Below are 14,039 nucleotides of genomic sequence, written 5' to 3'. Positions count from 1 at the left end.
GAACAGCCTCCCAAATTCCCCAGCCTTGGAGCCCTATTTCATCCAGGCCTGCACCGGTCCAAGCACAGTACCCAGCTGATCACATTCCCTCAGTCTGGGGAGAAACGGAACTAACAACTGGGTTAACACAACGATATGGGGGAAGCTCGAAAATACAATGCTGAGTGAAAGAAGCCAGACACTGAGGCATTCACACCGCCATGACTCCATTATGAAAAGTTCTAGAATGGGGAAAAAAAAAATAATAGTAAGTCTACAGGTACAAACGGGCACAAGAAAACTTTCTGGGGTAATGGAAGTCTTCTAGGTCTTGATGGAGGGTAAAACTGGTACATACATTTGTTAAAATTCCTCTGTCTATACACCTAAAATGGGGCATTTTATTGTATGCAAATTATATATCCTTAAAGTTGACTTTTTAAAAATCAGATAAATTTTCCAAGCAGTAGACAGAGGACCAGAGCCAGCTGTGTAGCTGGACAGGGAGGATAGGCTCAAGTGCTCAGACACTCATTCCCTCAGCTGTCCACACCCTTCTCTTCTTTCCCCCTCACCAGCTGGTGGGGTGTTCCTGTACCCTTCCACCCCCGGACCCCACAGGTTATTGTCTTTACAGCTGCCAGGGTGAGATTCCAGATCCAATTCCTTTTCTGTTTAAAAATCTTCCAGAGCCTTCCTGTTCCTACAACAGTCCAGTCCAGACCCACCTCAGGGCCTTTGCACTTGCTGTGTCCTCAGCCTAGAGCTCCCTTTCCATGATCTTCTCAGAACTTCTCTCAAATGTCTTTTCAAAGAGGCCTCCCTGATCCAGTTCGAGCAACACTTCCTCCCTCTTTATTATCCCTTCTATTTTATTTTCAACAGCCAGCTGTCACTCTCTGATCTTAATTATTGATCTCTGCCTCCCCCTCACCAAACACACACACCCTAAAGCCAGGCTGTGCAGTACCACAGCCACCAGGCAAATGTGGCTATGGGGAAATTCAATCAACACCTAAGTATAAAATACATACCAAATTCCAAAGACTTAGTACACACACAAAAGAAAATAAAATATCTCACTAATAATCAGTGTATAAGGAATACATGTTGAGATAATATTTTGGCTGTATCGGGTTAAATAAAATATATTATTAGAGTTATTATCACCTGTTCCTTTTCACTGTTTAAAAATTTTCATTGTGCTTTAAGTGAAAGTTTACAAATCAAGTCAGTCTCTCACAAAAACTTATATACACCTTGCTACATACTCCCAATTGCTCTCCCCCTGTTGACACAGCCTGCTCTCTCCTTCCACTCTCTCTTTTCGTGTCCATTTCTCTAGCTTCTAACCCCCTCTACTCTCTCATCTCCCCTCCAGGCAGCAGATGCCAACATAATCTCAAGTGTCCACCTGATCCAAGAAGCTCACTCCTCACCAGCGTCCCTCTCCATCCCATTGTCCAGTCCAATCCCTGTCTAAAGAGTCGTCTTCGGGAATGGTTCCTGTCCTGGGCCAACAGGAGGTCTGGAGGCCATAACCACCAGTCACTTTTATTTTTTAACGTGGCTACTAGAAAATTTAAAATTTCTCATGGGGTGTGATCTACGTATCTATTTGGTAGGGCTGTTCTACAGCTGTACAATGCCAGGTCCATGTCTCACTCATCCACCTCCAACCATCCTCAGGCCCTAGACCACCTGGCCCAGGGTAGAAGCTCAAGGAGCTTTTGTTGATTGAATAAATAAATGAACAGAAACCTGATGAGAAAAAGAGAACTCAGTGGCCTTTTCAAAATATAGATTAATTCAAAACAGGGCACAGGGGCCTTCCTGAGACTAGGAAAATGAAACTGCACCCCTGCCCCCCGGGAATCACTAGACAGTGACCCAGTGACCGAGTGCTTACTTCGCACTGGGAGAGCACTGACACTGACCTCCAGGAACCACTGGCCACCCAGGAAGGAGGATGGCTGTTTTCTCCTCTTCAGAAGAGACAGTCTTCAGAGGTCACACGGCTTTGTCAGGTACGGGAGAGGGGTGACTCAGGGTGAACCAGGCCTAGGAACTCCAGGGAAATAGGAGAGGGGCCAGGGAAAAAGGAAGGAGGAGCAGGGAGGAGGGGCAGAAAGGAAAAGGAGGAGAAAAGGGAGGAGAGGAGGAAGGAAGGAGGGCAGAAGAGGGGGACCAGGGAAAAATGGGAAGGGGGGAACGAGTGAAGGAGGGCTAGGGAGAACGGAATGGAGGAGGGGAGGAGAGAAGAAACGGGGCAACAGGAATGTGCGGAGCTGGGGGCGAGGAGCAGAGGAGAGAAGCTGAAGGAAAGAGGAACTCTCACGGGAGGAGGGATAAGGCCTGAGGGGTGAGGCGGGCGGGAAGAGCGGCCGCCCAGGAAGAGGCGGGCGGAGGGCGGCCGGCCGGGAGGCCCGGCAGATAAAGGCACAGCGGCGAGCGGCGGTGGAGAACCTCTGCGCTCTCGCGCTGCCCTTCGGCCTGTCCGTCCGTCCGTCCGTCCGCCTGCCCACACCGCCTGCCATGGCCGCGCCCCTGCGCGCCCCCCTCTTCCTGTTGGCCGCCCTGGCCCTGGCCGTGATGCTGAGCTCGGCGGGCGCTGCGAGCCCCGCCAGGCCCCCGCGCCTGCTGGGCGGCATCATGGACGCAGACGAGAACGAGGAGGGCGTGCAGCGCGCCCTGGACTTCGCCATCAGCGAGTACAACAAGGCGAGCAACGACAAGTTCCACAGCCGCGTGGTGCAGGTGGTGCGCGCCCGCAAGCAGGTGGGTCCCTGGCCGGCTGGCCCGAGCGCAGGACTGGGCCCGGAGGGCCGGGGGTCATGAGCGCGGGGCAGGGCGCCAGCCGGCTCCCGGGCCGGGCCGTCACGTTCGGACGGTACAGCCCACATTCTCGCCCCGGGCCGCCCGGCGGCAGCTGGTCCACCGCCACCCGAGCTCCCCGCCCCGGGCCCCTCCCTGAATGCCTCGTCCTCGTCGGGTCCCTCGGCTCAGGGTCCCTGGCCGGCCCCTCTGGAGTACTGCTCTCCCACACAGCCTGACCACTTCCGGAGTTCCTGCTCCTCCCAGGTCCCAGGCCCCTCCTGGGTGCCCTTATCCCAAGGTATCAGGCCCCTCCACGAGCACCTCTCCTCCCCTGGTCCCAGATCCCTCCCCCAGTTCCCTTTGCCTGGCCCTGGCATCTCACCTTGCCCTCTCCCAGGCCCAATCCCCTTCAGAATTGTCCCCTCTTCCGGGCCTGGCCCCTCCCTTGGCGCCCCCGGTGTGTCCCCTCTTTGCCATCCTCCAGGCTTCCTGCAGACCAAACCTCCAGACTGCAGCCTGCGCGCATGGGTTTGAACAAGCCTACTGCTTCTCACGCAGCACAGTTTCCCCAGTGGACCCAGTCTTCCGCAGGGTGTCACTGGGCCTGGCCTAACTACTGCCCTCCCTGGAAACCGGGTTGGCACTGCTGGCTTGAGTGCTTTTATTTCTGTTTTAAGCATCAGTGCGGCCAGACGCTCCTTGGCTTCAGGGACAGTGTCTGAGTCTCGCTTAGCCAGACCCCAGTGCATCTTGTGAAATGGACGCTTTGACTGGAGAAGAAGGGAAGACAGACCCAGACACCTGCCTGCCCTGTCTAGTTTTGCCGCTAAATGATTTCTTAAGGCATTTCTTTCGACAAAATTTTGGGCTTGCACAGCAGTTGCAAAAATTGTGCAAAGACTCTCTGTAGCTCTTTAACTTGGGTTCCTCAGGTGTTGATACTTTACTATACTTGCTTTACCTGCCTCTCTCCCCACATGTGTGTGTGCATGGGTGTTGTGTCTATATACATTAATTTTTCTGAACAGTTTAGAGTACACCGTTCAGTGTATTCATCCTAACAACAAGGGGACCTTCTCTTCCATAACCTCAGTACTGAAACCAGGAAGTCAGCACTAATACATACCATCATCCAATGTGCAGACCTTATTCACATTTCCCGAATTGTCCCAATAATGCTTTTATAGCAAAAGACACCCCCATCATGAAGGCACTGAGCCTGTCTCTTCAGCCTCCTTTAATCTGAAACAGTTTCTCAGTCTTTGCTTCCTGATCTTGGTATTTTGAAGAATCAAGTCAATTGTTTTGTAAACTGTTGCTCAATTTGGGCTGGTCTGATGTTTCCTCAAGATTAGATTGGGTCATACCTTATGCACAGATTAGGTGTGTGTCCTCTTGCCAGCGCCCTCTCAGCTGTGCCACCAAAACTCACCAAGCCTCTGTTTTCTCCTCTGTGCAGTGGGAACCTGGCCACCCCTAGCAATCATCCTCCTGAGGCTGGGCCCCTCACTGTGCTCCTGAGTGCCCAGAGGTTCCTAACAAACACCATTGAGTGAATTCCAGAGCCCAGGGTCTTGCATAAGAATCCAAATTTGCTCTAGAGATTCCTAAAAAAAAGCCCCTGGGAGGTGCTTCCCTCCCCTCTGTGGGACCTGGGAGGAGCCTGGAGGGTCTGTGAAGCACATTCCCCCACCCTGATGTGAGCATGCCTCCGCCACCAGCTATAGGAGTTAGGTGCCACAGGGTCAGGTAGAACTGACCACTGCCTTGGCTGTGTAGTGTTGCCTGTGACCAGAGGAGGGGGGTTGGGGGGGAACATAAAGGAAGGGCTCCTGGGCCTTGAACTTGTCCTTGAAGGAAAGCTAGAATTCAGACCTGAGGGCCATCATCCCGTTTGCAGAGCAGGGCACAGCAACACAGCAGCAAACATGTTGCATGGGATGCAAGCACTTAAAGTTGAAAATTGAGATGAGGGGTCAAGACCAAGCCCTGCAACAGTGGGCTGGCACTGTCCCCTTTGGACTGGACGGTGCCCGCTGAACTGCTCCGTGAATATGGCACTAACTTGGGGTTAAGTACAGGCTTTATAGATCGTCAGACCTGAATGTGTCTCATTTAGAAATGGGAAAACTGACATGGGGGGATAGGGGTTGGCAGTGTGGGAGGTCACATGACCAGTGCCTAGCACCCTGGTCCCGTGATTCCTGGTCCTGTGCTTTTCCACAGTTCAGACCATGCTTGTCTGTGAGGTGTCCTGATAATGAGGAGAGGGTTCAGTTGTGTACTGTAATCTCAAATGTAAAAGACAGGCAGATGTGTAAAATACTCTAGAAAGATTTCCCTTAAAAATAATATTTAAAATGGAGGTACTTTGAGGGACAGTCTTTATCGGCCTAAAAACTTCATGTGTGTGAAGCATCTCATTTCCTAATGTCAGGTGACGGAATAAGTAAATCTGTGCTAAACAGAGGAGTGAGATTCTCGACAAAACGCCAGTAACTGGAAGTTAGCTCAAATGGCTGTTGTCGTTAGGTGCCATCGAGTCTGTTCTGACTTGTAGCGACCCTGTGTACCACAGAAGGAAACACTGCCCCATCCTGTGCCATCCTCAGAATCGTTGCTGTTTGAGCCCGTTGTTGGAGCCACTGTGTCAATCCATCTCGCCGGTGGCAACCTTCCTAAAATAGACCCAGTGTCTCTGCCTCCTTAGCAGAACTTAGCTGTACCTGTGCTGGTGGCACAAGGGTCACTGTGGGCTTTAGCACTTGCCCTGTGGGCTCCTGGGACTGTTTATTTACCTGCCTTCCATTCTGAAATCCAGTTAATGGGCTCCATCCGAGTCCCCGACCTTCCCCTTCAGTGTCTGGGCTCCCTCCGAGTCCCTGACCTCCCCCTTCAGTGTCTGGGCTCCATCCGAGTCCCTGACCTCCCCCTTCAGTGTCTGGGCTCCATCTGAGTCCCTGACCTCCCCCTTCCATGTCTGGGCTTGACTGCATGAGACCCCTTGCTGAAGCCATGCATGTTGCTCTCTAAACTAATTACTTGGGGGATGAGGTGGCAGCCACGGTGCCAAGAGTCAGGAGGAGGGTGGCTTGTGTGCTTTGTGGTGGCAGTTCTGGCAGCTCAGGGGTACTGGCCCGAAGGCATTAAGGAGCATGCAGTTCTCACATCTCAGCAGCCACACAGTACAGTCAGAGAGCTGTGTGGATAAGATTGACACACGGTGCTGGAAACAAACCCCGCTCTCCTGCACGCACAGATCGTGTCTGGGGTGAACTACTTCCTGGATGTGGAGATTGGACGAACCACATGTACCAAGTCCCAGCCCAACTTGGCCAACTGTCCCTTCCATGACCAGCCACAACTGAAGAAGGTATGTGCGTGATACGGGGCGAGGGGCAAGTCGTGCACAGGAGAGGGGTGGGGTGCATATGGAGCGCATACAGGTGGGTGTGTGTGCTTCCACATGTGGTACATATAGGTGTGTGCCTGTGTGTGTGGGAGGGTGCAGGTGGTGGGTGTGGGTGCACATGTGTGGGGTGCATACAGGTGTAGGGGGGAAATGCGCCTATGTGTGGGTGATTGTGGGTGTATGATTGACTTGAATTCTTAAGGGGAAGGTTCTAGTTTGGAATTGGAGCACCTTTAAGGAAGCAGTGCATGCATTTGGGGGTGTTGCCTACAGGACGGAAAGTGACAGCTGCTGGGGTGGCTTCTGCAGAGAAAGGGCTGTGCTTAATCCCACCCTTGGCTCACGCTGCCTATAGCCACACTGAGCAGATCCCCTTGGCTCACATTGCCTACAGCCACACTAAGCAGATCAGTGGCTATGTGGAGGCCTGTGAGCAGCCTAAGCCCTGTGGCTCTGCCCTTGCTCACGAAATAAATTCCAGCCTCTCCTGCAGGCTTTGAATGGGCCCTGAGAGGTCACGGTCTTGGGAATAGCTGTAGTTCCCTCTTGTCAGCCTTTCCATGCCCTTCCTTTTTCAGGGGTCATTTTCTGGACCCAGGTCTCCAGCCCCCGGGTTCCTGCATCTGGACCTGTATAGGACTGGTCCAGGCGCTGGAGGTGGAGGGAACACTTTCCCCTCCCTGCACCCCTGGGCTGCAGAAATGCCCTCCTATGGACTCCAATGGGCTGCTCTTACAGGGCTGTGCTGGGGCAGGGTGAGGGGAATTCCTCAAAGCACAGAAACTGCTCCTATACTTAGCACGATGGGTAGGGTGGTGGGAGGTTATGTTCCAGAGTGTTCTGGGACCCAAAGGAGAGGGGGCCAAATGTCTCACCACTATTATTCCCCGCCCTACACTTCTACTTCTAATGGCTGGGACTTTTTCCCTATAACAGTAGCCGTCACTGACCACCCCTCTCTCTTTCCTTCACAGAAAGCCCTCTGCTCTTTCCAGATATATACTGTTCCTTGGCTGGGCACAACCTCCCTGACGAAATCCAGCTGCCAGGACGCATAGAGGGCTGCACAGCAGCCGGCAGCGCTGACCACTCTCACCCTGCCCTTTTAGAGCGCTGTCACTCCTTTTGGGTGTCTTAGCCCTTACTTAGGTTGGTGGTCCCACCCTGCTCTGCCTAGCATGCCAGCACCAGGGGAACGATGAAGGCCTCTCGGTGTTTTTGGAACAGCTAAGTGGCTCTAACCCTGCTCCCTTTCATTGCTTTTCAAATGCACCCAGCCCGTGGTGCACCTATTCTGCTCTTTATTCAATAAAAATAACATCAGCTGCTTCTCGACTTGTTCACTGCCTTCAGGATGTGGATATAAGAAAGATGTAGGCAGTTCCTTGAACAGGTGCTTTCTGTCCCAGTGGCCTCTAGAAGAAGACGAGGAGGCAAGAGCTGGCATGACCAAACATGTGAGACAAGCATGCTATACTGCCATTGTCCAAGTGATCGAAGGCCAGGGAGGTTAGGTCACTGAGCGGGCACAATAGCAGGCCAGGGCTCTGAGCCCAGGCAGCTCAGTTGCGATGGCTCTGGGTGAATAGATGAGGGGGTGGACAGGACCTAGAGCTGGACCTGGAAACTTGACCACTTCCTTTGAAGAGAGAAGTTGGGATAAGGGGGCTGGTCATGAGAAGCTATCAATAGTGCCCTAAGCCCAGGGTCAGTTCTCAGCCCGGTGATAACTTTCATTCATGAACATGGAATCAGTCAGATTCTAGGGACTGACCCTAATCAAGTCTCCCAGAGACTAAACAAATAGTAGTGTCTGTCTACTGCTTTCCACAAAAGGCTTTAGACATCTGTGAAGAAACAAAGGCTGAAAGTCTGTATGTGCATATGTAACTGGTTGGAGAAGACAGCGACTAGAATCCAGGTCTGGCAAGCCACGACTAAAAGCAGCGCCTTCTCCACATTCACTGGGAAACTGTGCTCCCTAAGGGTCTTACCAACGGTTGTCTGCTCCCATCAGTCTTGTGCCTGGGGCTCCAATTTAAAACAAGTTCCTCCCTTAGAGCTTTGTGTTAAGAGATGTAGGATTTTAAAACATCAATGAATCTGACATACAGTGGATGTTCTTTTTCTAAGAAGGATTTTTTAATAAAGAATGTCACATCTTTTGGAGCCCTGGTGGCACAGTGGTTAAGAGTTCAGCTGCTAACCAAAAGGCCAGCAGTTCGAATCTACCAGCTGCTCCTTGGAAACCCTGTGGGGCAGTTCTGCTCTGTCCTAGATTGTGGCTGTGAGTCGGAATCGGCTCGGCGGCAACGACTTTGGCTTTTTACGGGGTTTATCACCTTTTAGTGTCAGCATCATTCTGTAGAATAGTGGATATTTCAATAATCTTAAAATAGGAAAGACACAGTCCTGAACCAAAGACACGTAAACACACACAAACACACCCCTCCCTGCAAAGGCCTTACATTTATTGTCTTACTCCCGAGGGGTGGAAACTCCCATGGACAGGTTCTGCTGGGCTCAGCGTCCCCAAAGCTCCTCCTTCTCAGAGCTTCCAGTACAGCTGTGATGAACACGGTGGGCAAAAGGCCAAAAAGGTATCCCGGGTGCTGCTGGGAGCCCAGCCACCAGGGTGCACTGGGTGTGCTGCTGCTTGGCTGTGACACCCTGGGAGAGAGGGTGAGGGGTCCCTGCAGGTGCTGCTTGCCAGGAACCTGGGACACCTGCAGCATGGAACTTACTGCAGGCCTTTTCTCTGGTAATCACACCACTGCCTTCCTGTGGCACCTTCTTAACCCAGACTTACTTAACAAAAGGACTTCAGGACTTGAGGGAGAGCAGTGTTCAGGGGCCACTGGCTGGTTTGGTGTGTACCAGTTGTGGGCCTGGGACCTGGCTTCAGCACACCCCGGTGCTGGCTGCCTGTATCTGGCCTTTGTTCAGTTTTTTTCTGAATGGATGGTTTCGGTCTAGAGGCTCCAGCAAGGGCCAGGCCTGTGATATTCTGTGTTACCTCAGATCAGAGAAAGGAACTGTTCATGCCTCTCTCCTACTTTCTAGTACCTGCCAGCAATCCTGGGCTTGTAGATGGATCCTCACGGGCCATCTTCCCCTGTGTGTGACTTTGTGTCTGTCCTTTTCTTTTACAAACCACCACTCCACAGGAATTAGGATTAGCAGTCACTAAACTAAAAACACCTGCAAAGAAAACCATTCTTTCCCCAAACAAGGTCACATTTACAGATGCAGGGTTTAGGATTTTAACATGTCTGTTTGGAGGACGCAATTCAATCCATAACACACTCTTCCCACAGCAGGATTTGGGGCAGATGGTGGTTCTACCACACTTTTTTCTTTCTTCCTACATCACCTCAACTTTTTTTTTTCCTACCTGAGGCAGGTGGTCCCACAACCAGGGCTGCAACTACGAGTAACAGAAGCAGGGATTCTTCCTAAACAAGAAACTAACTGTATACCTTTAAGCCTTGTCAGAATTCCTAAGAGCATGGTGGAGTGGGTTGTGCCTTCACCCCGTCTTAAAAAATTGGGGCTAACACTGAGTGCAGCTATATTGCCTAGTGGCTGAGATGGCCCACTAGTTCTGTCCCTATGTGACCCCACCCTGTATGAATGAGTGGAAGTGGACCGAGGAGAGGCACTGGCTGGACTGGTATTGCTGCTGGCAATCTGCACCAGCACTGTGGCCGAACCTAACGTTCCTTCCAAAGGGGGAGAAGTTTGGACATAAATGGTGAGAAGGAGGAATGGTAGCTGAGGGTAAAGGAATGAATAGTGTGTGCAATGCGGAAAATCCAGTGTTACGCTAACACCTCAAAAGAGGCTCAGAACAGGTGACAATACTGTCTCCTTGCTGCATGATACCAGATGACCACCCCTGCTTTTGGAATCTGACAAGTTAGGTGGGTACCACAAACCCGAGTGGCCTCACTCTGGGAGACAGTTCAGTCATACAATAAGATGATGGACTGGACTAGGGGTTAATGACCGACTGGAACTCTAGTCATGTGCCAGCATCTTTTGATTCTTAAGTTTTCAGGTTACACCTACCATCCTGCAAATGAAATAACACTGGCATTGTTGATAAGGTTGTAATACTGATACTGATGGTCAGATGTATTGGGAAAATGAATTAAAAGCCTTCAATCACTACTCTGCCCCCAAATGTTAGGCATATTCATGTTAATACTATTGCAGCATCTCTTATGTAAATTCTAAATGTAGACGCTCAGATAGCTGTGACTATTTTGTTATAAGGTAACCATGGCCGAAGGCCAGAGGGTGGCTTGTGTAATAAAGAATTTGGCTGGCTTCTGTCCTGGGTTCCTGGAAGGTAACCTCTAAACCCCTGGAATTTTCAAGTGATTGAGAGCCTTTATTGGTTAAGGTGGGCCCCTGGACCTCGCCAGATAGTTTATGGTAATGAGATGACTGAGGATGGGGGCTGACCACTCTAGAAAGACCAACCACATGATGAAAGAGTTGGAGCTATGAGGCACAAGATGTATTCCAGTGAGGGAAGGGGAGCCGGAGATTCAGTTCAGTCACGTGGCCAGTGACTCAATCAATTGTGCCTATGTAATGAAACTCCAATAAAAACTGTCAACACTGAGGCTCAGGTGAGCTTTCCTGATTGACAAAAATATTCTTTGTATTGTCATACACCAATGTGACAGGAGGATGGTGTGTCCCTGAGGACAATGGAAGATTCACTTTGGGACCTTCCCTGACTTCGCTCTATGCATCTCTTCCATTGGCTGGTTTTCATTTGTATCCTTTTACTGTAATAAAATTGTAATCCAAGTATAACGCTTTCCTGGGTTCTGTGGGTTATTCTAGCAAATTATCAAACCTTAGGGGACAGTAAAACCCCGGTGCCGTTGAGGACAGTGGGAACTCCTAAATTTGTAGCCAACTGGTACGAAGTGAGGGCAGCCTAGGGACCCCCAAGCTTGTGGATGTGTCCTGAAAGGGTAATGGTGACCCCTGGTTTGCAGCCAGCAGATCGGAAGTGATGGTGGTCTGAGGACCCCCAAGCTTGCAACTGGTATCTGAAGTGAAGGCAGTCTCTGGAGGGCTGAGTCCTTAACCTGGGAAGTTCAGCCCAACTCTGGGTAGTTAGTGTCAGAACTCATTGCACACTGGATCTCAATCCTGGGTAATGTTAGCACGACCTAGGGAGATACGTAAATTCCCAGTGCCTGGGCCTCATCCCAGATCAACTGAATTTCATTATCCTCCCCAGATGTTCTCCTTTGATTTGGAAAATCAACAATTACTTTTCCAGTGGTTCTTACATTGGAATCACTTAACCAAACCAAACCCATTGCCATTGAGTTGATTCCAACTCACAGTGACCCTGTGGGACACAGTTCCCTGTGGGAACTGCCCATAGGGTTTCCAAGTAGCAGCTGGTGGATTCAAACTATGAGTCAGAATCAACTCGATGGCAACAGGTTTGGGTTTTTTGTTGTTGTTTTTGGTGGCTCCAGTGCACAGACAGCGTTGGAAGCCAATGGGTTGAGCTTCCTGGACAGCACTTAGAGAGGGTTTTCCCTGACCTCTTCAAAGGGCTGTGAGAAAGAGGACACTGGCCCCAGAGGCAGGTTTCAAGATTACATGACTATGTTTGAATCCCAAAAGAGTTAAGGTGAAAGCAAATAATCATGATTAAACCAAATATGACTTTCAAATAAAATGACAGTTTATCAATTTCTAACAAAGAGGATTTGTAGTGTGGTTTAGTTATCTAGTGCTTAAATATCACAAGTAAGTGTCTTTAACAAGGAGGGATTTATTTTCTCACAATTTAGGAGGCTGGAAGTCCAAATTCAGGGCACCAGCTCTTGAGGAAGGCTTTCCTCTCTGTGTTGGCTCTAGGGGAAGGTCCCTGACTCTTTCAGCTTCTGTTCCTTGATGGCTTGGAGATCTGATGTGGAGTGACCTCTATCTTCCCCCTCCTCTGCTTGCTTGCTCAATCTGGTCTTTAATGTTTCAGAAGAGATTGACATAAGACACACCATACACTAATACTGCCTCATTAACATAAAAAAGAAAACCCATACCTGAATGCAATTGTAACCACAGGTATGGGGGTTAGGATTTACAACACATATTTTGGGGGGACACAATTTAATCCATAACACAGTACATAAACAGGGTTTAATGTTTAGATAACGTATTTGTTCTTGGTTGTGGCAGCATTACGAATGTTTTAGGATTTTCTAGCTCTACCTCCAGACAGTATGGACGGCGGATCTCAGGATGAGAGGTCAGGCATTTATACTTACACGTGTCCAAAAAGGCTCTACCAGATGTAGCTAGTTCCACCCAAGAGTGTCTTTTTCTCTTACACCCATTCCGCTTTCTTTTCCTCATCCTGATCCAAAAGTCCTTGGCACTCTGCTTTTTTTTTTTTTTTCTCCTTCTCCCTCCAAGCTCTTAATTGGTTCTAAGTCAATGAGTAACTCCTTTCAGGTGACCATAACTCCACAACTGTAGATCAAATTCCATTCCCACCCTCTCGTTGGGCAGTTCCATTTGGTACAGAAAGAAGAGGCAGACGTGGACTAACATCCCAACTCCAATTCAAGGGAGGTGACATGAATACTATTGTAGGTTCAAGGCTCTGTATCAAGAAACAGATAATAATGTCTATTCATCACACTCTCTGTGCTGGCATAGTCCAATGGGACTCTGCAGTAAGGGACACATTCTGTGTCCACACTATCTAATATGGCGGCCACCAGCGACAGATGGCAACGGGGCACGTGAACTGTGGCTGGAGCAACAGAGAAACTCACCTTGTAATTTATTTAATTTTAATTAAAATTTAAAACCTGAAGCATTGTAAAATATTTTTTCTTTGAACGAACACAACTTTATTGCTTTGGTAGGACTACATTTCACTTGAACCGCTGAAAATTTAATGTCTGAGCCAAGATGTGCTGTAAGTGTAAAATACACAACAGATTTCAGAGAGCTGGTGCACAAAAAGGTTTGTCTTATTAATAATTTTTATAGGGATTACATATTGAAACAGTAATATTTTGGCTATATTGGAGTAAATAAAATATATTTTTTAAATTTCACCTGTATGTTTTTACATTTGATAACGTAGCTCCCAGAAAATTCAAAATCACAAGTGTGATTTCCGTTACATTTCTACTGGACAGCACTGGGCAACATGGTAATGCTCTTAAAATGCTTCAGCGTAAACAGAAGGAAGTATGCGTGTTTACACAAACTCTTAAATCTAAGGACAGCTATGAGAACTCAAGAGTTCCTTCATCAGAAATCCACACCCAAGAGAGCTTCATCGGCATAGACAGTCCCTAATTAGGGAAGTGCCAGATGGGCTAATGCCTCCCATTACGGGAATCTACACCAGGAGTCTTAATCAGCACAAGAGATGATAGAATCAATTTTTGTGAAAACAGTCTAGGAGCTGGTTTGGGGGAAAGGTTGCCCTAGCTTTGCCACCTGTAATGCATGATGTTTCGTATCTGGCCAGCCCAGGAGCCCTAGACACTTGGAGCCCATTTACCTGGACAGTCAGGGCAACCAGGGTGCACAGGTCCCACAGCATTCCCCTTCCTGGAGGTTTCCATTCCTGAGCCTAGCCCACAGTGGGCCTGCCTGGTACACGACCCTCTTGGTTCCCACCTTGGAGGGAAACTTTCATCAAAGCACCAGCTGGAGACAGACAGTGAGCGACCAGGGAAGGCCGCAGGACGCCTGCTTGGCAGTGCATGCGTGCATGTGTGGAGGGGCTTGTGCACACCCACACACCTTCTGCCTTTGTTTATGT

General features: G+C 49.7%; 1 protein-coding gene across 1 annotated transcript; it reads left to right on the top strand.

Annotated features, from left to right (window-relative positions):
• The first annotated feature begins 2,385 nt into the window (after window positions 1–2,385).
• LOC126067555 (cystatin-C-like) lies at window positions 2,386–7,536 on the top strand. The gene is made up of 3 exons (XM_049869591.1): window positions 2,386–2,757; window positions 6,056–6,169; window positions 7,183–7,536. The coding sequence occupies exons 1-3, from the start codon at window positions 2,515–2,517 to the stop codon at window positions 7,264–7,266; spliced, it is 441 nt and encodes a 146-aa protein (XP_049725548.1). The 5' UTR covers window positions 2,386–2,514; the 3' UTR covers window positions 7,267–7,536.
• Window positions 7,537–14,039: the final 6,503 nt, after the last annotated feature.

This window comes from Elephas maximus, chromosome 25 (genome assembly GCF_024166365.1).
Source record: "Elephas maximus indicus isolate mEleMax1 chromosome 25, mEleMax1 primary haplotype, whole genome shotgun sequence".
In the NCBI taxonomy this organism is placed as follows: domain Eukaryota; kingdom Metazoa; phylum Chordata; class Mammalia; order Proboscidea; family Elephantidae; genus Elephas; species Elephas maximus.
Note: the sequence above shows the minus strand (reverse complement) of the source record. Positions and strands in the feature narration are given on the sequence as shown.